General features: G+C 47.2%; 10 protein-coding genes across 10 annotated transcripts; 5 read left to right on the top strand and 5 right to left on the bottom strand.

Moving 5' to 3' along the window:
- Positions 1-11: 11 nt before the first annotated feature.
- On the bottom strand, positions 12-383 carry M431DRAFT_91914 (hypothetical protein; the record flags this gene model as incomplete). The annotated part of the gene is made up of 1 exon (XM_024924307.1): positions 12-383. The coding sequence occupies one exon, from the start codon at positions 381-383 to the stop codon at positions 12-14; it is 372 nt and encodes a 123-aa protein (XP_024771442.1).
- A 1,317-nt stretch (positions 384-1,700) lies between these two features.
- On the top strand, positions 1,701-2,365 carry M431DRAFT_510914 (hypothetical protein). Its single transcript, XM_024919562.1, has one exon. The coding sequence runs from the start codon at positions 1,833-1,835 to the stop codon at positions 2,130-2,132; it is 300 nt and encodes a 99-aa protein (XP_024771441.1). The 5' UTR covers positions 1,701-1,832; the 3' UTR covers positions 2,133-2,365.
- On the bottom strand, positions 1,701-5,241 carry M431DRAFT_18975 (hypothetical protein; the record flags this gene model as incomplete). The annotated part of the gene is made up of 5 exons (XM_024913193.1): positions 1,701-2,373; positions 2,444-3,602; positions 3,670-3,777; positions 3,844-4,213; positions 5,208-5,241. The coding sequence occupies 5 exons, from the start codon at positions 5,239-5,241 to the stop codon at positions 2,182-2,184; spliced, it is 1,863 nt and encodes a 620-aa protein (XP_024771440.1). The 3' UTR covers positions 1,701-2,181.
- A 2,896-nt stretch (positions 5,242-8,137) lies between these two features.
- On the top strand, positions 8,138-8,953 carry M431DRAFT_498038 (hypothetical protein; the record flags this gene model as incomplete). Its single annotated transcript, XM_024917658.1, has 1 exon — positions 8,138-8,953. The coding sequence occupies one exon, from the start codon at positions 8,138-8,140 to the stop codon at positions 8,951-8,953; it is 816 nt and encodes a 271-aa protein (XP_024771439.1).
- A 594-nt stretch (positions 8,954-9,547) lies between these two features.
- M431DRAFT_484720 (hypothetical protein) lies at positions 9,548-10,878 on the bottom strand (the record flags this gene model as incomplete). Its single annotated transcript, XM_024916224.1, has 4 exons — positions 9,548-9,669; positions 9,757-10,040; positions 10,165-10,453; positions 10,545-10,878. 4 exons carry the CDS (start codon positions 10,876-10,878, stop codon positions 9,548-9,550), a joined length of 1,029 nt encoding a protein of 342 aa, XP_024771438.1.
- A 1,758-nt stretch (positions 10,879-12,636) lies between these two features.
- M431DRAFT_8088 (hypothetical protein) lies at positions 12,637-15,168 on the top strand (the record flags this gene model as incomplete). Its single annotated transcript, XM_024922986.1, has 4 exons — positions 12,637-13,717; positions 13,787-13,985; positions 14,046-15,043; positions 15,098-15,168. The coding sequence occupies 4 exons, from the start codon at positions 12,637-12,639 to the stop codon at positions 15,166-15,168; spliced, it is 2,349 nt and encodes a 782-aa protein (XP_024771437.1).
- Positions 15,169-15,861: 693 nt separating this feature from the next.
- Positions 15,862-16,323, top strand: M431DRAFT_121868 (hypothetical protein; the record flags this gene model as incomplete). The annotated part of the gene is made up of 1 exon (XM_024912144.1): positions 15,862-16,323. The coding sequence occupies one exon, from the start codon at positions 15,862-15,864 to the stop codon at positions 16,321-16,323; it is 462 nt and encodes a 153-aa protein (XP_024771436.1).
- Positions 16,324-16,373: 50 nt separating this feature from the next.
- M431DRAFT_498036 (hypothetical protein) lies at positions 16,374-17,426 on the bottom strand (the record flags this gene model as incomplete). The annotated part of the gene is made up of 1 exon (XM_024917657.1): positions 16,374-17,426. One exon carries the CDS (start codon positions 17,424-17,426, stop codon positions 16,374-16,376), a length of 1,053 nt encoding a protein of 350 aa, XP_024771435.1.
- An 821-nt stretch (positions 17,427-18,247) lies between these two features.
- On the top strand, positions 18,248-19,266 carry M431DRAFT_498035 (hypothetical protein; the record flags this gene model as incomplete). Its single annotated transcript, XM_024917656.1, has 2 exons — positions 18,248-18,461; positions 18,527-19,266. The coding sequence occupies 2 exons, from the start codon at positions 18,248-18,250 to the stop codon at positions 19,264-19,266; spliced, it is 954 nt and encodes a 317-aa protein (XP_024771434.1).
- Positions 19,267-19,589: 323 nt separating this feature from the next.
- Positions 19,590-21,269, bottom strand: M431DRAFT_92618 (hypothetical protein; the record flags this gene model as incomplete). The annotated part of the gene is made up of 2 exons (XM_024924382.1): positions 19,590-20,329; positions 20,381-21,269. The coding sequence occupies 2 exons, from the start codon at positions 21,267-21,269 to the stop codon at positions 19,590-19,592; spliced, it is 1,629 nt and encodes a 542-aa protein (XP_024771433.1).
- Positions 21,270-21,512: the final 243 nt, after the last annotated feature.

Genomic DNA, 21,512 nt, shown 5'->3' with positions numbered 1-21,512 from the left:
ATTTAACCTTTTCACTGAACAGCTTCAATAATCCAATTAACTCTTCCATCTTCTGCAATCTCCGCAAACATGAACGTCTCGGCTCGCATCTGCTTGCCATCCTGCAGCGTCGTCACCGACGTATGGCGCTCCGCAAGTTGGTTCCCATCACGCAAGAATTGTACAGTTGTGAGATCGACGTCCAGCTTCATTTCGCGCAAGCGACGCATGTGCGCTACAAAGCCGTCAAAGTCGTATTTCTCATCACCCGCATCGAATTGGAACTCGGGAGTAAAGATTTTCGAGAGGTCTGCTTTGGTGTCCTCGGGGTTGCCGTGGAAGAGGCTTTTGAGGGTGGCTTGGTATGTTTCTGGTTTATCGGCGAAGGTGGCGCGCGAAGACATTGTGGGTAGATGGTGAATTAAAGAATATGTTTTTATTGTTTGGGATTGTTTTATTTAGAAATGTTTGAGAGTTGGTGAAGTTGCGGTGGTTGGCTCAAGGCGCTTTTATGGTTGGTGTAAATATCGGTGCCTGATTATTAGTTTCGACAATGAGAGAATTTTTGGGTTAATCTGGAAGATTTGGCAATAAAGACGCCATTTTAGAATGTTTCTGCCTGGATATAGATAGCAAAAAATTTCAGGAGAGATTGAAAGGCACATTCAAGAATAACGCCGCCTTTGGGAGGTGTATTGAGGAAAAAGGTGCGACTCAACCTCAAAGAAAAACAGTGCAATAGGCAACCAATGTTGTATATTATGACAGAAACAAGGAAAATACGACATGATCTATAAATCCTGTCGTGATTTGAGTAGGCATCAGGCATCGATCGGTTGGAATTCACAACAGGGAGTATATGCTGATTCCTTGCACATTGGGAGTCTATATAGCTCTAGGTGAAATAGCACAACATACAAGGTGAATTCGCAACACTCTTCTGTTTCTCTAAGTTTGGTCTCATCAGTTGATAGACTGAGGGGTATGGACTTGATACTTTGTCATTGAGCCGATCTGCGATATATATACAGTTGCTTCCAAGGAACGAGTGCAAGACTTGTAGCTCTTATTTGAGGCGTGATAATGCTGTGCGCGGAGGATAGCCAAACGGTGCTTCTAGTGCTTTCTCTTTCATCAACTCCTTCATCACTATGTTATCGCTCTCAAATATGATCACATGTGTATTGTCAGAGAGGCCGTCATTCCGAAATTCAATCTTGAAGGAAAACCATTTAATATTTCGGCTGCAAGTTAGCACGAAAAAAAAAAAAAACTATATCATGGGCAAGTATGCATGTAGGTCTAAAGCTGAAATGGATCTCATGCTCCGTCTACCCACAGAGCTCGGCGACAACACGTTTTCGGACACGGGAAGCTCTTATACACCGCTTACAGGCCTCAGGCAGAGAGACACTAGGCTTCCAGCTAGCGAAATCTATGCGTATTTAATCAAACCAATTGGAAGAGAGAACATTGCAGAGAGAGGTATAGTAAGTAGCTTGCCTAGAAGGATCATCTGGCTGCGTAAAGGCTCCGTACGTATTTTATACGGAGATAGTTTACGCGCGAGGTTCTCCTTCTGGCTACTTTGCTCAAAGTCATTAGAATAATAATGATGCGCATTCGCTAGTCATCGCGTCGGTTTTTTTTGTTGGTGTATCACCATCAGGAATGTTACAGATGATCAGTCAAAACTGAACTATATCATGGACAAACGCCAACGATGACTCACTCACGCAAACACCCAACATTAGACATCCCTCCCACAAATGTGTCCCGGTAGACGGCTCAGGTGCGCCGACCGGTGTGCAATTCTACCCTTTATGGCTTAAACGTCAGATCCTTCAGGATCAATGAGCCTCATGGACAGCAGACAATCCCCGGCGGCGCATTTCGAGCTATTCCTCTCTAGACCGAGGCCGAACCCGACGCCGAGACGGCTTCGGAGTCGTAGTTTATACAAAAAGAGAGCGTCGGCTCCGTGGTCGGCTCAATTAAATGGGTATCGTATATTTCCTACTTCTCTCCCGGCTACCGCTAGCACCTTGACTTACTCTGCTATTCGCATCTTCCCCTTCCTCTTGACCAATACGCGTGTTCAGCACTTAGAAGACAAAAGCGCTGCCATTTTCAAGACACGACAGCCGTATTAGTGATAGGGCTTTCCACCACTTGAGTACCGCCTGTTGTAAGCCCAGCTTATTATGCCTTCTCAACATCCCTAACTACCGTTTCTTGCTCCAGCTCCGACTCACGCGTTTGTGTGAGCTGGGCCTGGGACTGGGTAGGCGTCTCCTGTTCCAGCATATAAATATCATCATCAAGCTTATGGTGTCTAAGCCAGAAGACAATCGTCTGGACGAAGAGTGCAATTGCTGGACCAGCCCAAACCCACTATAATGACAAAGACAGTTAGCCATCCGTTTCTTGTTGTCAGACTTGACATAATTTCGAATCAACTTACAATCAAATGCGGGTCGACAATGGCGGGGATTAGGATCTCGCCAAGTGCACTCGACAAAGCGGTAGTGAACAAGAAGAGAGACATGACGACGGACTTGAGATGAGGCGGAGAGCGCGCATATGCCATCTCATACGCAGTTACGTTGCAAAAGAGCTCGGAAATAGCACCAAGGGCGACGTTGGGAATCTGCCACCAGATGTTGATGGGCGACACGTCGTCACAAGTGCTGGCCTGGTAGCCACAGGGGCTCGTCTCATACACTCTCCACTGAACAATGGCACCAATGGCACCGGAGATTGCTGCAAGCATGAAGCCGAATGTCATACGGCGGATGGGGCCGAACTTGATGCCATACTTGGCCAAGAGCGGATACAGACCGTACGACAGAACCGGCGCAAGGGCGATGATGACGAGAGGGTTGAAGTTACCGAGAAGATCTGTCGGCGCTCCGTTGTTCGTCATGGACGCACCCTGGTTCGACTGCACAGCACCAACACCTCCATCATTGATGTTGTAGATGGGGAAGTATAGGAAGATGACACAGGCCTCAAATGTGCGCTGCACATCCAGCACAGATCGGTCAGTCCACGTTACCTGGATGCCGCGCTCTGCCAGCTTGGAGGGGGAAGCAACAGTCCAAAAGTCCTTCTTCCAAACCTGGAATTTGTTATACCTGAGACCAGCCCAAACAATCTTGAAGAAATTGGTCAGCTCAGATCCATTTGGCTTCTTGACGACGAGTCTCTTGTACACTGCTAACAGAAGGAAGGGGAGCAGGAAGTACACGATGCCTGGCAAGAGGAAGGACAACCAGAAGCCGACATATTTCTCAGTGTACGTGGTTGCAATGGCGAAGAAGGCGCCGACGTTGATCATGGCATAGAAGATGAGCATCACCCGTTGAATCGTGCGCTCGGGATCGATGATGACCTTTTCTCCCGTCTTGAGCACCTTGATCACTTGCCGCTGGTTGGTGTACTGATCGATGACAGTCGGTGCCACATTGGGCTTGAAGATACCAGCACCGATGGCCAGAGTGAAGAACGAGACGATGAATGGCGCGAGACCCTTGCCGGCTTTGAGAAGGGATGGAGCAGCACCGCCAATCATGATGACGTGGGCAACAGCACCAATGGTGACGCCGACGAGAATCGTCTTGCTTATAAGAGAGAGTTTCGTCAGCACTCTTCACCTGCGATTGGGTTTCACACATCAATCACACTTACAATCTTCCGAGACGCGTGTCTGCGATGTAAGCACCAAGGATGGGAAAGACATAGGCCAAGAACGTGAACAAAGTGCTAAAGGCCGAGGCAAACTGAAGACCTTGGTTCCTAAGTGAAAGAAGACAATCGTTACTCGAGGGATTCTCTTGAGTGGCCATCGCTTCTGTCACTTACAATGCGCCAGCATGGCCGTTGGGATCGCTCTTCGGAACAGCTCCGCTACCATTGCCGCCCTCGGGGAGAGGAAACTGCATATAATCGTTGAATACCTGACTGGCGCCATAGTAACTCGCACGCTCAGCAAGTTCGGCTACACAGAGCACCCAAGAGATGGCAGGAATGGAACCGGCGACCTTGCGGAGAGTAATCTTCTCCTCCTCTGTCGGCTCTCTACCATCGGGGCTTTCTAGGGAGACCTTTTCGATGTCGTCGTGGAGTCTATCGAAAGTGACCCCGAGCTCCTCGCTCTCGATTGGGGCCGCGCCGGAGAGGATCTCTGCGGTGCCACGCTCATGCGTGGGACCGTCAGCGATGTGGTCTGCGTCTGTATTCAGGTTGTCTGGTGAGCGGTGTCTATATTGCGACTTGTGCCTGGAAGGTAACACATACTCATCGAGGATGGACTATCCAAACAATTCTTGGAGAGTTACTTGATATCAGCTGGAGCAAGCTATGTTGAAGGTGTCTTTCTCCTCGCCACGATACAGCCGGAGAGCAACAAGCATGGCAGCCCTGCCATACTTATCTATCACAGAGCGTATGGTATGAACATACTACACAACCCTCACAACATACAAACACATGCACGCTTTGCACCCCAGCCCCGCCCGCAATAAAAGCGCAAACTCGCCAGGGTGTAACACCATACTTGCATCCCAGGGAGCTATTCCCTATCACGTCCTTCTTTACGAAAGCCCGAGGCGATCAAATCACTTGGCGGACGAGTCAGCTTGGGGATGAACGCCCGGGCTACTCCTACTTGAGACAAAAGTTCCCAAATAGTCTATTGCTGCGATTGCTTCTCGATATGATGGGGTGAATTAAGCCGATTGCGTGCGTTGGCGAAGAGATGGCCATGTTATGGATTATTGCATTTCCCTGCTTCTACGTGGGGGAGTAGAATAGCATCACCCTCCTCCCTCTCCTTCTACATGGCGATGCGTCGCAGGTTTTACAACTCTAAAATAAACATATGCAATACTCCGAAAGCGTCAAAGCAACTACAACGCCGCATCTCAGATAGAGGTCAAATCATTATCATGGATGACGAAGAAGGGAGGGAGAAGAATGAGGGCTGGAACCGACCATCAGCATGTCTCCAACCCTCTCTCTTTCTCTTATCACGGCCCAGTTCGACTATCTCGGTTGTCCTTGGACGTTGAACATCCCTTCGGATACACCAGCCAATGATACGCCGGCGATTCCAAGCTTGCTCCAACTCGGGCTATATCTTTACGAACATTATCCTAACAGAGGCCTGCTAGATACCGCGCGGTCAAGAACTCCGACCACAACAGTCCGGCAATTCGGCACCGTACCAGCATTGGCAGCATTGGCGCAATCGGGATTCATGGTTGCGACAGGCGCTGATTTGTCGGCCTGACGCACGGCAGCAGCACGACAGCAGCACCCCAGCTTTTGCCCTTGTTCATCTTACCCTTTTGGCATCTTGAAGAAGGCCCCCTGGAATGGAGGGGAGGCGAGTGGGTGCGCTTGCGTGATAGCATCGTTGCGTGAGGTGCGAGGCCATGTGGGATCTATCAGATTCCTGATAACGAGTTGTCTCGGCCGGAAAACTGACCCATTACGGATATAAGAACCGGTATTATCCCCCCGTAATACTTGAAACAGCGACCTCGTTTCCTCGTCTTGCTTTTGCTGTTGTTTCCGAGAAGCTCTGGCCAAGTTGTTGCTTCCTTGTGGACGTTTACATCGCCATTACTTAGCAGCAACTCATGGCCAAAAACAGCAACCAGGCAAAAGTCTACAAAAGGCACCTCGACCAAGATCGATCTCACTGATGAACTTCGTCTCTCACGAACCTGGACTAGACCCCGCAAAGTCCCGCCCAGCGGTCGCTCTACTTGCACTTACTTCTACGAGTATACAACTGATAGCAGTAAACTTGCATGCCTTCATTTCTCTCCACAGACATTATCCGCGCGTTTCCTCATTGGGTCCCATGATTTCTAGAAGAAGTTGGTTTGGTTCGGGCGATCATCCAACCAAGACAACGTGAGTGTGGGGGTTTTAAGCGACGGCGGATAAACTAAACCCATGGCCTCATTAATGGCGCAGATGAGATAAGCTGGGATACACTGCGATATTGATCAGATAATCGTTAGTGTTGCCCCTTGAATGATGAAAGACAAACAGCTGTCGGGCCTCTATTTGCCGTGAATCGGAATTTGGCCCAGGTTATACGGTGTAAGCTTGAATAGGAAAATGCAGTGCATATTCGTCAAGCTACCTACATGTACCCTCGGACGTATCACCGCATGCTAGAGCAATAGTGGTAAGAAGAAGAAGGTCGCAAAAACGAGTTTGCGATGTAGACACCAACGGACGTCGTTTTGCTTCAAGTAGCAGATGCCGCTCCTCCGCACATGTTTCACAACTTGTTCTGTACCGGGTGTGGAAGTGACTACATCTGAGTGAGCATGAGCGAGTATGAGTAGGCTTTACTCCGCATAAATGTCCTAATTGCTACTCTTTAAAAGGTTCAATCATCAACTATTGATCATGTACGTAATCAGCATGAATTCTTGGGAACCATCTTCGGCAAGCGACGGGTTTTCAGTAAAGAACAAGGACAATACTTCTTTTTCCATCGAATACATTCTTATCGAATTCGTCTCATCGTTACCTAGCTTTTGCTGTTATGCTGTATCCCTCCACCACCTCTGTAGATTCAGCGGCTCGGAAAGGCCACATGAATCTCACCCAACTCGGCCGAGTCGCCTCAGACTTTATTTGGGCGCCAGTTGCATACATGTGTCTTATCTCGACCCTAGACGTGATTGCTGTCGCCTGTACATGCATTGAGGCTCTATTATTTTGCATCTTTGAATCCACAAGCGGGGTATCGTTCTGCAAGTTCCCCCGTTTCATAACAGCATTTGTAGACCGCATGAAATTCGCATCACCGATACCGATGTCACTGCTCATAATACATGGCATTGCCTAGATCAGTGTCATTTACAGGGAAAATGTCACGAAGTTGAGTTTGAAGCAGCAGAAGACAAAAAGGCAACAAGACACAAGATCTGTAGGGCCAATCACGAAGCCTCGCCTCGGCGGAGGAGATTCGCCTTTCATCTCTATGCTTGTGTAGAAAAGCTAATTACTGTTGAAGTACATTGCACTGGTATGGCTCGACCCTTTTTCTGAAACTCATGAATGCTCCAACCTCGTTCACATCCATGAATACTTCAACGCTGCCCATCGGCCGAATCCAACAGCTTTAGCTACGCCATACATCCTTGATGCCCTAATCCTCATGATTATTCGCAGACGTTACAGCACCAAAGTCCTGCGCATACTCCAACGAAAATGCCACCCGAATCAAGAGTAGATTGCTCTTCACTAGCTTTTCAGTGGCAAGAAGCTCGGACTCTACTCCGTCAACAAAAGGTAGACACATGCTGCTGCTGCCTGTTGCCTAACGGGCTCTATCACGCACGGGGCACTCTGATATTCAGCTTCAGACGGCTAGTGACAGAGTTGGACATCGTTTTATCCACTTTTCCATTGGCCGTGTCGTTTTGCAGCGTGAATATGAAACACATAGGAATTCCTTGCCAGCGTCTCAAAGGATCAATCTGTAACCTCCTGATGGCCGAAAGCATTATCACCATACTTATCTCGAGGTAACACACTTTAGCAGATAGGTAGGACAAGAGGGGTAAGTGACTGGATATATACGGCTTCTACTTAACCTCTATTTGAATCCACCAAAATCACCATGCTGCTATGCATATACTCGTATGCAAATTGGCCAAAGCTTCACCGACCTGTTGGATGTGTCACATTGGCTGCTGTTAGCACCCGAGTGGCAAATAAAGACAGAAAAGCCACAGAGGGGCGCCGGAAAGAGCATCCAATAGCGATTTTTAGAACTGAATCTTGCAAGGATAGGCTCTAGTAATTGTGCCTTTATTCTACCACCATGAATGAGCATAGGCCCATACTTCTGTCAAAGTGTTGGCGCAAGCATTTCATTGAATCTCGAGTTTCGAAGCAAAATTCAGCCCATAGCGGGGTCGTCAGTGTCACTTACACGGGCCAGGTGCTACATCCAGTGAATTTATGTTTATTGAGCATTGACATTTCCATAACATATATGAGGTCGGAATTGCCCGTGCTTGTGCCTCTCGCCCTCTCGAATAATTGTTTTCTCCTTTGTCCATTTTGTTAACCAATCGACTCCCGTTACAGCCATATTGACGAAAAGATCAACACCGCAATCATGGCTACGACAGACCCCAATAACGGAAAGAGAGAGTATTCCACCAGCGTTGTGCGCCTCGCTTTTCTGGCTGATCACCGCGACAAAATAGGCGTCTCCGAACAATGGTACCAAGTCATGGACACGATCAGACACCAGCCTAATTTCGCTTATATTTCCAAAGGAGAATCAGTCGATGACGAACTTGATATCGTCTTGTTTATTTCCTGGGAAAACGCTGCTAAACCACCAGCCTCTTTTCTCTCGGGAAACCTCGATCGCATTTTCTCTCCCCTTGACGATTTTGTCGTCAAGAAGCCTCACCTTATGTGTAACCTCTATCGTATGTCGTGGGGCTGTAGCCCTCGGTCATGGGACACAAATGAAAATAGTTTTGAGTGCATATCAGAGTTTATGATCATTCGCGGACCAGCTCATGCAACCGAGAAGGCCGCGAAGAGAATCAATACGGAGATCGATGTTTATAATTCCAATCGGTGGTTTGCAGTAGCCCAGGAAACCTATTACTTCGATTGGCTTTTGATGCATGCGCGTTTCGCCCGCGTGGGTGAAGATTGTGAGCAACGTGCCGATGCAGCCAGCTTCCTACTCAATGTAGCCTGGAGGGGCCTGGAGGAGCGCCGTGAATACAAAGACCCTACCATACCCGATCACACGCTGCCTCCTGAGACACGAGAGGAGCTTTTCCCAAGCGATTACTGGCAAAAATCTGTCATCGAACGACTGGAGAGTGTGGGTGCCACCGTATCATCATGGACTTATCATAAGGCAGAGGCTGTCCGCAATAAGGAGGGAAAGCTGGTAGTTGCAGGCTAATCTGCTCATTGGTGCTGCTACGGATGGTGGTTCATGTGAGAGAAATCGATGGATGGCATTAGGTTCAAGCCGGTTCAACTAGATGAGTTATTATTTACCGAGAAAATGTTACAACCGCCTCGAATGGATTCCGTAAAATTGAAGTGTCACTGCAAATTTTTACTTTTTTGCAATCTTTTGGTTGAAAAAAAAAGGTACAGAGCATCCTCTAAGAATAATCCAATATTACTAACACAGTAGACAAAGTAGACAACCTGAAAGTAGACTACCTGAAAGTAGACTACCTGAAAAGAGACAAAGTAGACAAAGTAGACAAAGTAGACAAAGAGGTAAATAAGGAAGGATAATTAATAGCATCTTTCTTCAGTAGACGCCCTGCAAAGGTAAAGCAGGTACGTATGGCTGATTTCCTGCTGGGCACCCTAGTTTGGTTCATTGATGCCAGCTGGTACCACCTACATGCCACGACATAGGTAGCTCTACCCCAGCCTCTTGGCTTTCCCATCCAAAGACCAATCAAAATTATCCAGATAACTAGAATAAGAAAATCGTGTCAGCACTCTCAGTAAGAGATGCCTCTGGATGGAAAAGAACCTACGCCATCATAGCAAAATAGGCGTATGCCTCTGCTGTGCCAGTAGCCTTGTCTGGTCCAGAATTTTGGGCAAACTGGCCTTCGTGACTCATAGCTAGTCTTGTGACGAAAGCGTAATAGTCTGGTTTCCAAAGTTAGGTACGTGAGCTCATGTTATACCCAAAGAGATGTGTGATGAGGAAAGCGCTGGGGGAATTCGAAAACATACAAACTACCGGCTCTCCGTACCGGACTCCGTCTTTTCTCTTACTACTCGGAACGTATCTAACTTTGTTACGACTTTGATCAAAGTACGAGAAAGGCAATTCGCCGTATTTCGAAACTGCTCGATGGTCGACAACTAGATAGAAGAATGAAAACGTTAGCCAGTGACACTTTGGGGCAGCAGGATTGTCAATGTCTGTAGACTTCTTACGTCGGATAATGGCGCCTTCCTTATCTAATTCCGCACCATACCAATGAGTGAGTTCGTGAATCATGACGCGAGAGAGACTTTCCGCAAAATCATCCAATTCCGGTCACTCCCACCTCCACGTTGGGCCTTTTATCGACTGGTGAAACTACTTCCGTTGTGCTATCCGCGAAAGAGAGACCGCAAAAAGTAATCATATCGTACTGAGGTTGTGTGACTGCATATATTTCAGGACGGCAGATACCAATACTGTTAGGGTTTCCGTTTGAATGATATCTGTGTTTATATGCCCAGGCTCCCTTGCCCTCTACTCCAGGCTGGGAAATATGCAGTGGTTGCCTCTCTGGATCGTATGGATCAATGTCGTTTACCGAATACCATTTCCAGGGCTCATCGCCACAAATCAACAGTGCTTTGGAGTGGAGTTCTGTGAAACCCTTTGCAGGTATGTTCTCATTGCCACGCAGGGCTGCGCTCATCCTATCGTAAACCCCTAGTAGCAAGGGTCAGCTAAGTGGATGCCCAGCATGAATGCTGTACACAAAAGTTCAAAATGAAGAGGTGGAAGATGGTTATTGGCTTACCAAGAACCTTTTGCATAAACTTGTTTTCCGAATTGGTTCCTTGTTCATCTGGATTGAAACCAAATATGTTGTTCACGGCCCTTGCTATGCGATCCCATTCAAGACTTTCCCTTCGCTTGGTGTCTTGTTGCGGGCGGGGTTGTTGAACAAATTTGAGGTCTTTTAAAGCTTTGGCTGACATAGTCGCGGCATCATCGAAAGCTTTTTGTAGAAGTGACAGATATGGCTTACACGAGTCGTCTACATCCCAGATTTTGAGATTCACCTCCCTCACCTTCAAGCCAGTGACATGGCCAAGGCTCAGGAAAAGCCCTAAGGCAAATGCAATGAGCATTGCAACGAAGTAAAGAGTATTAGTAAAGATTGAATGGTCAAATTGGTGCAGATTCGTGTGAGTATATCGGCTGATTTGAGGGAGTTATGTAGTCAAGCTGTGGCAGCCAGCCGGGTGATGATGGTATATATACAGGTATCTTTTACTATAGTTGATAATTCACAGAAACAACCAGATAAGACGGCATATACCACTCTCTCAATGAAACAAACTTAACCATGATGCCGCTTCAGAGCTTTGGCCCTGTCAGATGTGGAAGTTTGATTGCTGGTAGGTTGCTAGATAGACCACGGCGACGGCGCTGATCCGTATGATCAGTTTTGCTCATACATAGGAAGGATACTCGCAGGGTTGCTGCCTTGCTTGATTGCCATATTCATGTTTGCTAACTATACCTAATTCATCTTTTCGGCATGCGGTTATTCCATCTAGATCACCGTGCGTACTTCTCGTCTGTATCGAGCCGTGATCATGAAGAATGACACGCGCGGCAACCTACCACCTGAAACTTGCACCCTTATACGAGCTTGCGGCGCCGGGGCCATAATGTCAAGTCGGTGAGGGCAGTTGCATATGTGAAGATTCGGAGAGGCCGTAGACTGCCGCGAAAACCCGCAGGAATGGACATAAATGTGATCCGAGGTTGGTGAAGGTGGACCAAGATTTGAGGCTCGGGGGCGCCGTCGATTGCCGCGAATTTGTGGACATAGCTTTAGGCTCCAGTTTTGAGAACAAACATTATAAAAATAGAGACCAAACAATAAATATCTAAGAATTAATCGTCTCAATCAACGGAATGGAACAAGGCTCTCAGAGCTGGAGCCATGACCTGAAACCAGTGAGGACACCTGCAGATTTGGCAGCTCGGACACGCCGTCTAATGCTGCGAATGTAGGGATATAATTTTCATCAATAATTTCAATATCAGATCAAGTGACTATAATAATAAAACAGCAAACAGATAACAGATAACAGCTAGTGATCTCAGCCGTAGGCAGTGAGCAGAAGCGCCCAACTGATCTGGCAGGATGTTCTCCTGTTTAACGGAAATTGATCGAGCATGTTGATAGATACTTGCTAAACCCATGAGAAATATATATATATATATATATATATATACGCTTCGTCTCGCAGCTTCCTTCTATATATCATTACCTTCGCTCTCGATTTTACTTCCTAGCTCCAGTCTGCGTTTCTTTAATGTCTTTTTGTCTTTGGTGTCAAGTTATTCTTTACTCAAGCTACCTTGTCTAAATGTATGCTGGCGCACATTCAATTTGGAAACTATGTTTCCTCGTTGTTCCTTGCTTGGCACTACCATCTCTATATGCCGCAGGCGGCAAACCAGCGACCTCTTCCTCCATCGCAAAGCCACCCACCCGGTCTACAAGCAGCGTTCCAATCAACCCCTATCACGCTACACGCATTCTTACAGTCTACCCAGTACCGGTCTTGACCACTTCCAGTGATCAGAGAAGTAGTTCCATTGTACCTCAAACTTCGTACAAGACTGTTGTCTCCCATCATTATTCAGTTCCCCAGTATCATACTGTTCCTGAGCATCATACCGTTTCCCCATATCATAGTATTTCCAAGCACCATGATAGTGCTGAGCCTCATTTTTACACTCCCATTCACACTGATACTGCCCTCAAAAGCACAACGCATTCCCAAAGGCTCAGTAAGAGTGCATCGACAACTCCCAGCCGCAGCAAGGAGACGAATGGAAGACACCAGACATTTACAGAAAGATCTAGGATGTCTTCTATTCACTTGACGACTACACCGACATCCAGTAGCTCGAAAAGCAGTCCGAAGGGGACCAAGTCCAAGCACTCCGAACACACGCCAACGACCTCTCAGTCCCATTCCAGTATATCAGCTCATCAAAGCTCCATGTCATCAAAGACATCTGCTTCATTCAACCAGCCACAGTCTTCAACAGGCCAAATGTTCACGTCAACTTCGAAAAAGACTTCCAGTCAAACAAGGGTGGCTAGCAGCAAAATTCGGACGAATTCTATGAAACCCATAACCAAGGTTTCAAAATTCACCCACCCTCTGACGCAGACCAAGATTACAACGAAACCCGCTCCCTTGAGCCGCACAAGCATAGGGGCTACGCGATCCTCTGATGCTGAGGCTTCCCAACAGCCTCAGTCTTCCAAAATGTCAAAGAGACCAAAAACATCTTCAAGTCGATCATCCCGCTCAACACAAAAAGGCAGCTCTGCAATGCAAACGAAGTCCACGATTATTGTAGCTCCAACTCCTAATCAGTCAAAACACACGCCAGAGGTTACACACCATTCGAATCAACGGTCAATGACATCTGCGGATCGCACCACTACTTTGAGTTCAAAAATTATTTTCGGTTCTACTGAAAGGAAAAAGTCCATCTCGACTTCGACTGAAAAGGCTACCAGTTCGAGTTCAACTGGAACCAGTACCACTCAGGGTCGCCCCAAGCAGACAACTAGTCCAATCTCTACAAAGCATGAGCATGAGGCGAGTTCACTCAGTTCCAAACATCAAACCAGTAAAGTCACTTCAAGAGGCTCGAAGAAATTGTCCTCTACAGGAAGCCGAGTTAGTTCGGCATCTACCAGGCATCAAAATAGCATGACAACGGCCACCCAAGGTCAATCAGCTAGCGTTGCACACCCTACCACGGCAACAAGGATGAAGACATCAAGTCACCCAATACAGACGATAATTACTGGTTCCAAGGGAACTGTAGTAACTTATGAAGCGACGCGGGATCCCAAATACACGACCAATACGAAAACAACAACTTCAACAGACGATCATGGTGATCGTGTTATCATATACCCTGGAGGTTAGCGGTGGAGACCAATTGAGTTGCCACACTTGAAACTTCCACCGTTCAAACTCCCTCCTCCTCCAGCGGTAAATCCAGATCCTGAATCTGGAGACCATGATCACGATCATGATCATGACCACGAGCATGACCATGACCACGAGCATGACCATGACCACGATAAAAACAGCAAATCGACGACCAAAAGTGCAAAGTGTACCACAACAAGACCGCCTGGATGCACCAAGACTGTCTCGTTCATATCTACTGGGACAGGATACACAAGGTGAGTCGTGTTCGGTCAATAAACGACTAAACCAAGGCATCACACCTAACGGAAGTGTAGTACAATTCTCGGAACGTGTTCACCTGTCAGCGGCTGCGTCTCGGGAGAACAAAGCACCACCACCACAACGATAGCAACTTTTGTACCATCCATTTGGATCAATGAGCCATACAAGCCCGAGGTTGCTACAACTCACGAGGAGGTGGATGATGAGACAATCCAATACTTCAACAATCTTTTCAAGAAAGAAGGTATCTCACTTGAAGTTGACCGGCAACTTGTGGCTCATTGTGGCGGCAACACGCCCGGTATCCCCCTTTTCTGCTTGAACACATTCAGCACCGATTTCTGTCAAGTCGTACAGGCGGATCCGAGTAAAAAAACCTCCAAAACTTTCGCAGGTCTTGATGGCACGCTAGGGCCAATTGGACCGCTCAATATGATAGGAGTCGGTATGCAGAAGAGGAGGCCATTGGTTAGCAGAGGTCTCTGCAACGACTGGAGTTTTCAGTTCGATTGGAGCGGTGCTCATTCCAAGTGTGCAAAGTCTTGTCTCGACTACTTAAGTATCATAAGAACCCAGTGTCTTCAATTCAAGACCAATAACGAGGGTTCACTTGATGCTGGCTGTGGCACCTACAGCCTCGCGATCAGATCTGTTCCCACCACCTCCGCCACCTCCACTACAGAATCGCCTCCTGAGCCTACTGAGATTCCGAAAGTGCCTCTAGAGCTGAGACACGCCGTGTGTGCAGCCGAGTCTTGGTTCCCAGGACATGCTGACGTTCATAAGAGAGACCTGGAGGGACAAGCCGGAGCATTCTGTATGACCTACTTTTTGGATGGGGGGCCAGCCTCTTGGCCAAACTTTCAAAACCTAAAGCCAGTCTATATGAACTCTTCTAGTGAGAGTGTCCAAGCCACCATGGGGGGTTTCTACTTCTCTGTTTCCTGGATACCTGGTTGCGAGACAACGGTAGACAGTCAGAGTGCTCTGCTTCCTGCGGGTGATAATAGCTTGGGCTGTCAAGATATTCTTCTGAAAACATACACAGATTGTAAGTTTAACCATTTCCCATCATATGAGTCTATCTAATTTGTGTTTTTCACAGGCAACAATGGTGGTGTGGGCGGATACATTGGTGCTGGTTGCCTTCGGTACCAGTTCAATCCGGCAAGGTAATCGCATGTGTCAGGTACGCATTCTCCAAACACCGGCCAATCGTATCTCTGTATCCTCCAGGCAGAATTTTCTCCTTCTCTCTCTTTCCGGCTTCCTGGCGTTCGTTTTCAACAAACGCGACCAGATGACTTCATGCTTTTGTGTTCCGCTAGCTGCTTCAACAGCATGCACTTTCATGATCCCATAGATGGATATATAGATTAGCAATAGATTTCTTCGCGGTTATTGTTTTCTGATCCTTTCACTCAGTGTTATCAGTTATATCGCCCGTATTCTACTGTAAGTGGGACTAGAACCTCGAAAGCGGAACGGTTTAAATGGCTTCAGACGTCTGTAGACTCTATATAATACAACTAAGATACGGTTCCATCGAATCAATATGAAACAGATGTAAAATGATATGGTAAATATAGGTAGATAAAGAGGTGTACAGCTAAATGACTCGGAGGTTGGTAGTTATTGTTCAGTATTACATGCCTGTAAGGAGATGCAGGTGTGTGCCGGAAACTCAGGATTCCAACGGATGAATCTTTATCCCCGCGCCTGTGCCAATAGAAACGGGTCGCCTCCCGATTATATACCATGTGTCCAGACAAGCACGTACATCTTGTGCTTTTGGCTATAAATAATAACTGATTATATCAATTGATATTATCTACATTTTGAAGCGACTGCAATAAAACTGCTCTCATCATGGCGCAGAAAATCCTTCTTATCAATGGCCCCAACCTGAATCTTCTTGGCACCAGGGAGCCTCAAATCTACGGATCAGCAACTCTAAACGATGTCGTCAAACAAGCAAAAATACAAGCAGCAGAGCTATCAATACAAGTCGAAGCCTTTCAATCCAATCACGAAGGAGCCATTGTAGATAAAATCCAAGCAGCAAGAGGGGAAGTGGATGGAATCATCATCAACCCTGGCGCCTTTACACACACCAGCGTGGCGATTCGCGACGCTCTCCTTGGCGTCGGAATTCCGTTTGTTGAGATTCACGTCTCGAATGTTCATGCGCGGGAGCAATGGAGAAAGCATAGTTACTTGAGCGATAAAGCGCAAGCGGTCATTTGCGGATTGGGCGTGTTTGGATATACAGCTGCAATTGAGTTTGCCGCGAAGCATATGAAGGTTAACGCTGGAACATCTAAGCTGTAGAGTATAAATAAACATCAAATTTTTCGCTATAGAAATATCAAATAATAAGTTTACAACAGTGCTTGAGTTTTATAATTCATGGTAGACCGTCCAAGTGACAAGTCGCGCTCCATCCGCCTCCATGACTGTGCCGCCCTCCTGGCCATTGTCTCCGGTACTCGCCCATCCTTCTCCAACAATGCCCTATTAAATACTTCAAAGCTCAACCAGCCTTGATATCCAAGATCTCTGATGATGACGTCCAGGATTTGTTTAACTGGTAGATATCCGCCGTGTTGGCTTTCCCCATAAAATAATCTGGCATTCCGAGACCAGCTCATTCGAGGCGGCTGCTCCTCGTTATAGAATGGATGACTACTGTCAAGGGGTTGAGACAGCTTTTCTGCGTCTGCCATTTGTACTAGAAATAGCTTTTTCGGATCAACAGACGCAATCATCTCGTGAAGAGAGGCTTCGACCGCTTCATCGCAATTATCAGTTCGGCCAGATGATACCGACGGATCTGCATAGATTCGACCAGCAATGTTAAAAGTGTCGAGGCAAATACCGAAATTCGGGCGGTTGACTCTTTGCACCACATCCCAGCTCATCTCCCATGTGTCAATTCTTGTGCCCCAACACAGAGCCTCGTAAGCAAATTTAATGACTGGGGAGGCTTCAAGACCAATCTCGGCAATCTCGACCATGTCTTGGACAATCACATCCATACTCGGCGATACTTCTGAAGGGGAGAGAAAACTACTCGGAAGGAGTATCATCTCAGTCCCGAGAATATGTGCCAGATGCACCCATAATCTCGCATCATTTAACTTTTGCTGGTGTAATTGTCGGTCTACTAGTCCCTCGTAATGCATAAAGGGCTGTAAACACAGGATCGATAGTTCCCGGTCGTCACATAACTGACGAATTATGGCTGCCGCTGCAAGTTGATTGTTCGACTGGTCGCCTCCAGGCATGGTCTTTGTCAAATCGACGAGATCTTCGAAGAACAGCTCGACAGCCCGGAAGCCGTACTTTCTTGCCATGTCAAGTTTATGCTCAAGAGAGTGTCCCGCGGAGCATCGTCCAAGGGATACGGTGCAAATACTGGGTTTATACAACATGTTGATGATTCAAATACAGACGAAGAGAGTAGATTTTGTGGTAGAGACGATAGTATTTTTTGGAAGGTGAAATAGACAATGAGGTTTAATTTTACTAGGTGTTTCCCATCCCGCCCTACTTATGGGAAAGGAAACTATCTTATAGCAAAGAACGAGCATCATCGCTGTCAGATCTTATGTTATCACTTCCACCCAAATCAGGTCATAATCCACGTATTTAATGATAAGAAAAGTGAGAAATCATTCCTCTGAAAGCATGACGGATAAAGATTACCCCTTTAGACACGAGGGTTGGACAGGAAACCGCGAGTAGCCGAGATGTCCTACATCATCTGTTATGAAGCGGTCTTGATGGTATCCGAAAGGAAACTATTCCGTCATTATTCCGCGATCGTAGGAGATAAATATAAGCTTCGTAAAAGCACCGTTTAAAAAAATAACCAGTCAATCGAGGCGATCGTCGCTCCTTGTCTGGATAAGTCTTTAGCCGGATCGCGGGGAACTTCGCCCTCGATCCACAGATGATCGCGGCTATGTTCTCACCCCACGCTTCGTTCGTGTTGTACAATGGTCCAGTGATCCGAGTCCTAGCAAGGGGGAGAAAGCCGGATATTCGTCGAAGCGAGCGCCCTTGCCAGTAATCCATCAGACTTGTTCTCAAATCCACTGCCTCTTAATCTGGAATTCATTCTTAATATCTTCGCTCTTCAAAACCGTCCGTGCCAGCGATGTTATGACCAAGACCCAAAGTCTCTTCAATTATAGCATTTGACAGAGCAAACATCACCTGCGACTCTGCAATAGATCCCCAGCAGTCCAAAATGGCCATGTCGACTGAATCCATCGCCAATGATATTGAGCGTGCAGGTCTCGACAAGCATGGCTATCTATTCGGCCAAAAACTCACACATTCGCTGTCTCCCTTCCTTCATCAAGTCATCTACGACCATCTGAATCTCCGCTGGAGCCAAGTTCGTCTCGATTCAGCAGACCTACGACTCTTTTTAGATCTGGTGCAGCATCCATCATGCTACGGTAAGTGATTTCAACCATTCCTCAAAATAGCAGCTTTGTAATCTAATTATATGTTTCTCATCCAGGTGCATCAGTTACAATGCCAAACAAAGTGGCCATTATTCCTCATCTTGATGAAATGACCGACGAATGTCGCGACGTGGGAGCCTGCAACACAGTCTTCTTCAAAGAGAGGGATGGCCAGCGAATCTTGTGTGGTACAAACACCGATGTCATTGGTATCCGCGACTCTTTTTTCTACAATGTCAAGGATCCGGCCTTCACATACCACAACCGGCCAGCTCTCGTCATTGGCGGAGGAGGTGCCGCACGAAGCGCCATCTATGCCCTACGAAAGTGGATGAACGTCAAAGAAATATACCTCGTAAACCGCGATGCTTCCGAAGTCGAGGCCGTCATCCGGGACTGCACATCACGAGGCTACGGTGAAGGTCTCTTACACATTGCCACCGCAGAGCAGGCGAGAAATGTTGAAGGCCCTGGTGCCATTGTTGCATGCGTGCCGGACTTTACACCGCAAACAAGCGACGAGAAACTTGCAAGACAAATCACGGAGATTTTGTTAGATAAGAAGCACAAGGGTGCAATGCTTGAAATGTGCTATAATCCAACGCCATTTACAGCGTTGGGCATGCTGGCCGAGAAGAAAGGCTGGAATGTTATTCTGGGAACGGAGGCGCTTATATGGCAAGGCTTGGAGCAAGATACATATTGGACTGGAAACACGATTGATGGATTGCCGGCCGAGAAAGTAAAAGCTGCCATTGCGGCGAATGTAGCTCAGAGATCACAGTCAAAATTGTAAAAAATAAATAAAAACCTTTTACACATTCAAATTAAAAACCAGACCGTTGATTGCTTAATCTAGAGGTGTAATATTCCCTCCAGTGCCAGTTGAAAACCTTCATAGCGGTCTGGAAAGGAGTCTATGAAGTGAACACTGGTAAAGGTTCCTCGCCAAGTCGCAGGCCTGGCACAATTTCTTCTGCTCGATTCGTTGAATTTTGTTGTATTGGCTTATAAATCATCGGAAACATCGACAATTTGCGAAAGGCCAGCATGTATAATTAATGCATTTGCTCAGATCATAAAGTGCAGCATTTACTACATGTACATATTGATCAGGCTTTACACCTTGACTGCTCCATCTTCTACCTGCTCAGCCGATGTTTCCTTCTCATTGTCCCAACCTATCCCTCGCGTATTCTGTTCAAAATCCTGATTCTCAGCTCGAAGTTGCTCCATTAAAATTTTGTTGGCCTTCCATGTCGGCTTAATCTTGAACAGCCGATCCATGGCCTCAAGAGGCAATGCCTTTGTCTCGGGAATGCAGAAAAATACAAAAACGACGGAAATTATCATGAGAGATGCGAAAAAGAAATAGACGCCATATCCCCACGCTTCAAACATTTGCTGAGTGAATCTCGCAATGATGAAATTCCATAGCCAGTTATTTGCGGCTGCGTTAGCCTGGCCAAGAGATCGTGTGTTTTGGTCAAACATTTCTGAGTTGATGACCCACGGCGTTCCATTCCAGGATGGCGTGTAGAATGCCGTCCAAAGATAGAAGAAGAAGATGGCCGCGATGCCTCCGGAAGATAACGTGGTGTTGTTCTGGTTGGAAGTAGGATCCGAAATCTTAATGTAAGCTCCAATGAACCACATACATAGGGAGCCGCCGATGGCACCAATCATCAAAAGATTCCGGCGTCCCATGTGGTCGATGAGCACAAGAAGCCAGACTAGGGTCAAGGCTGTCTTGACCACTCCAAAGATGCCTGTCGTAAGAAAGCTTGTATTGGTTCCTTGGACGCCGATGCTACGGAACACAGTCGGGCTGTAGTAATTGATCGCGTTGATGCCGGAGCCTATGCATCGTTAGCTAGAAGATATTTCATATAGAAAGCGGGAAACCTCACCATTCTGGAAGATAAATAGAAGAGCACCAAGGCAAAACCTCCATTGGATTTTGCGCTCCTTGAGAGCCAGGAATGGCTTCCAGAAACCAGCACCAACCTCTCGGCGATAGCGATCCAAATCTTCATCAATGAAGGCCACTTCCTCCACGATGTACTTGTCGTCACGGTCAAGCTGTCTCATCCAGCAAAGAACTTTCAAGGCTTCTTCCCGTTTACCCTTCAAAAAGAGCCAGCGAGGAGATTCAGGTATAAATATGGCGCCAATCAGGAGCATTCCTCCAGGGATAAGTTGGACGGCAAATGGGATGAGCCATTGCGTGTGACTGGGCGCCAGGGTTGTGTTTACGCCGTATGTGATCCAGAATCCGACCAATCCACCAATTTGCCACCCGAGCTCATAGAGGCCCACGAGACGTCCACGAACGGCTGGCGGAGCAAGCTCAGAGATGTAGATGGGTGTCATGTTGGAGCATCCTCCCACTCCAAAGCCAGCCAGCACACGGCCACCAATAATCAAGCCGAGGCCACGGCTGCCGTTGGCACCAAGCATCATGCCGGCTCCAATCATAAAGAAGGCGGCAAAGGTGAGGAGAGATTTCCTACGTCCCAGAAAGTAACTGGAGACATAGGCCGCCAAACTGCCGAAGAAAGCTCCGGCTTGATAGACGGATACAATGTTTTGTTGGATAAGTGTGAGGTGTGACTTGGAGTATTGCGCAAAATTAAACTCATCCTCAAACGAAGGGAGGGCGAGAGTGGTGCCAATGAAGGCAGAGTCGTAGCCAATCATGCATGCTGCAAAGGATGCTGTAGCAGCGCAGGCATACACTCTCCAGTTGTAGACCGCCTTTGGCGTAGGCCGGTCCTCCTTCAAAGAAAGAATAGTCATGATGAAAGATGTCCAGACACTTCAAGAGTGCTAGTTGACTTGGGAGCCTCTGGAATCGAAGCAAGGCCCTGGGGATGGTTGATTGACTTATAAGAGGATGTGACGAGCCATTAGGCTGGTTCAGCTTCCCCCACGGGGAAGTAGTCAGCACTGAAGAGCTAATTCATGCACAATTGGTCGGGGTTGTGAAGAATCTGGGGTCGAAGGGCTGGAAGCGGAACAAAGATCTTGGTGGATTGGCGT

Source organism: Trichoderma harzianum (genome assembly GCF_003025095.1).
Source record: "Trichoderma harzianum CBS 226.95 unplaced genomic scaffold M431scaffold_11, whole genome shotgun sequence".
Classification (NCBI taxonomy): Eukaryota; Fungi; Ascomycota; class Sordariomycetes; order Hypocreales; family Hypocreaceae; genus Trichoderma; species Trichoderma harzianum.
Note: the sequence above shows the minus strand (reverse complement) of the source record. Positions and strands in the feature narration are given on the sequence as shown.

Coding starts and splice junctions, on each gene's coding strand:
- M431DRAFT_510914 (XM_024919562.1), top strand. CDS start 1,833: ATGAGCCTCATGGACAGCAGACAATCCCCGGCGGCGCATTTCGAGCTA.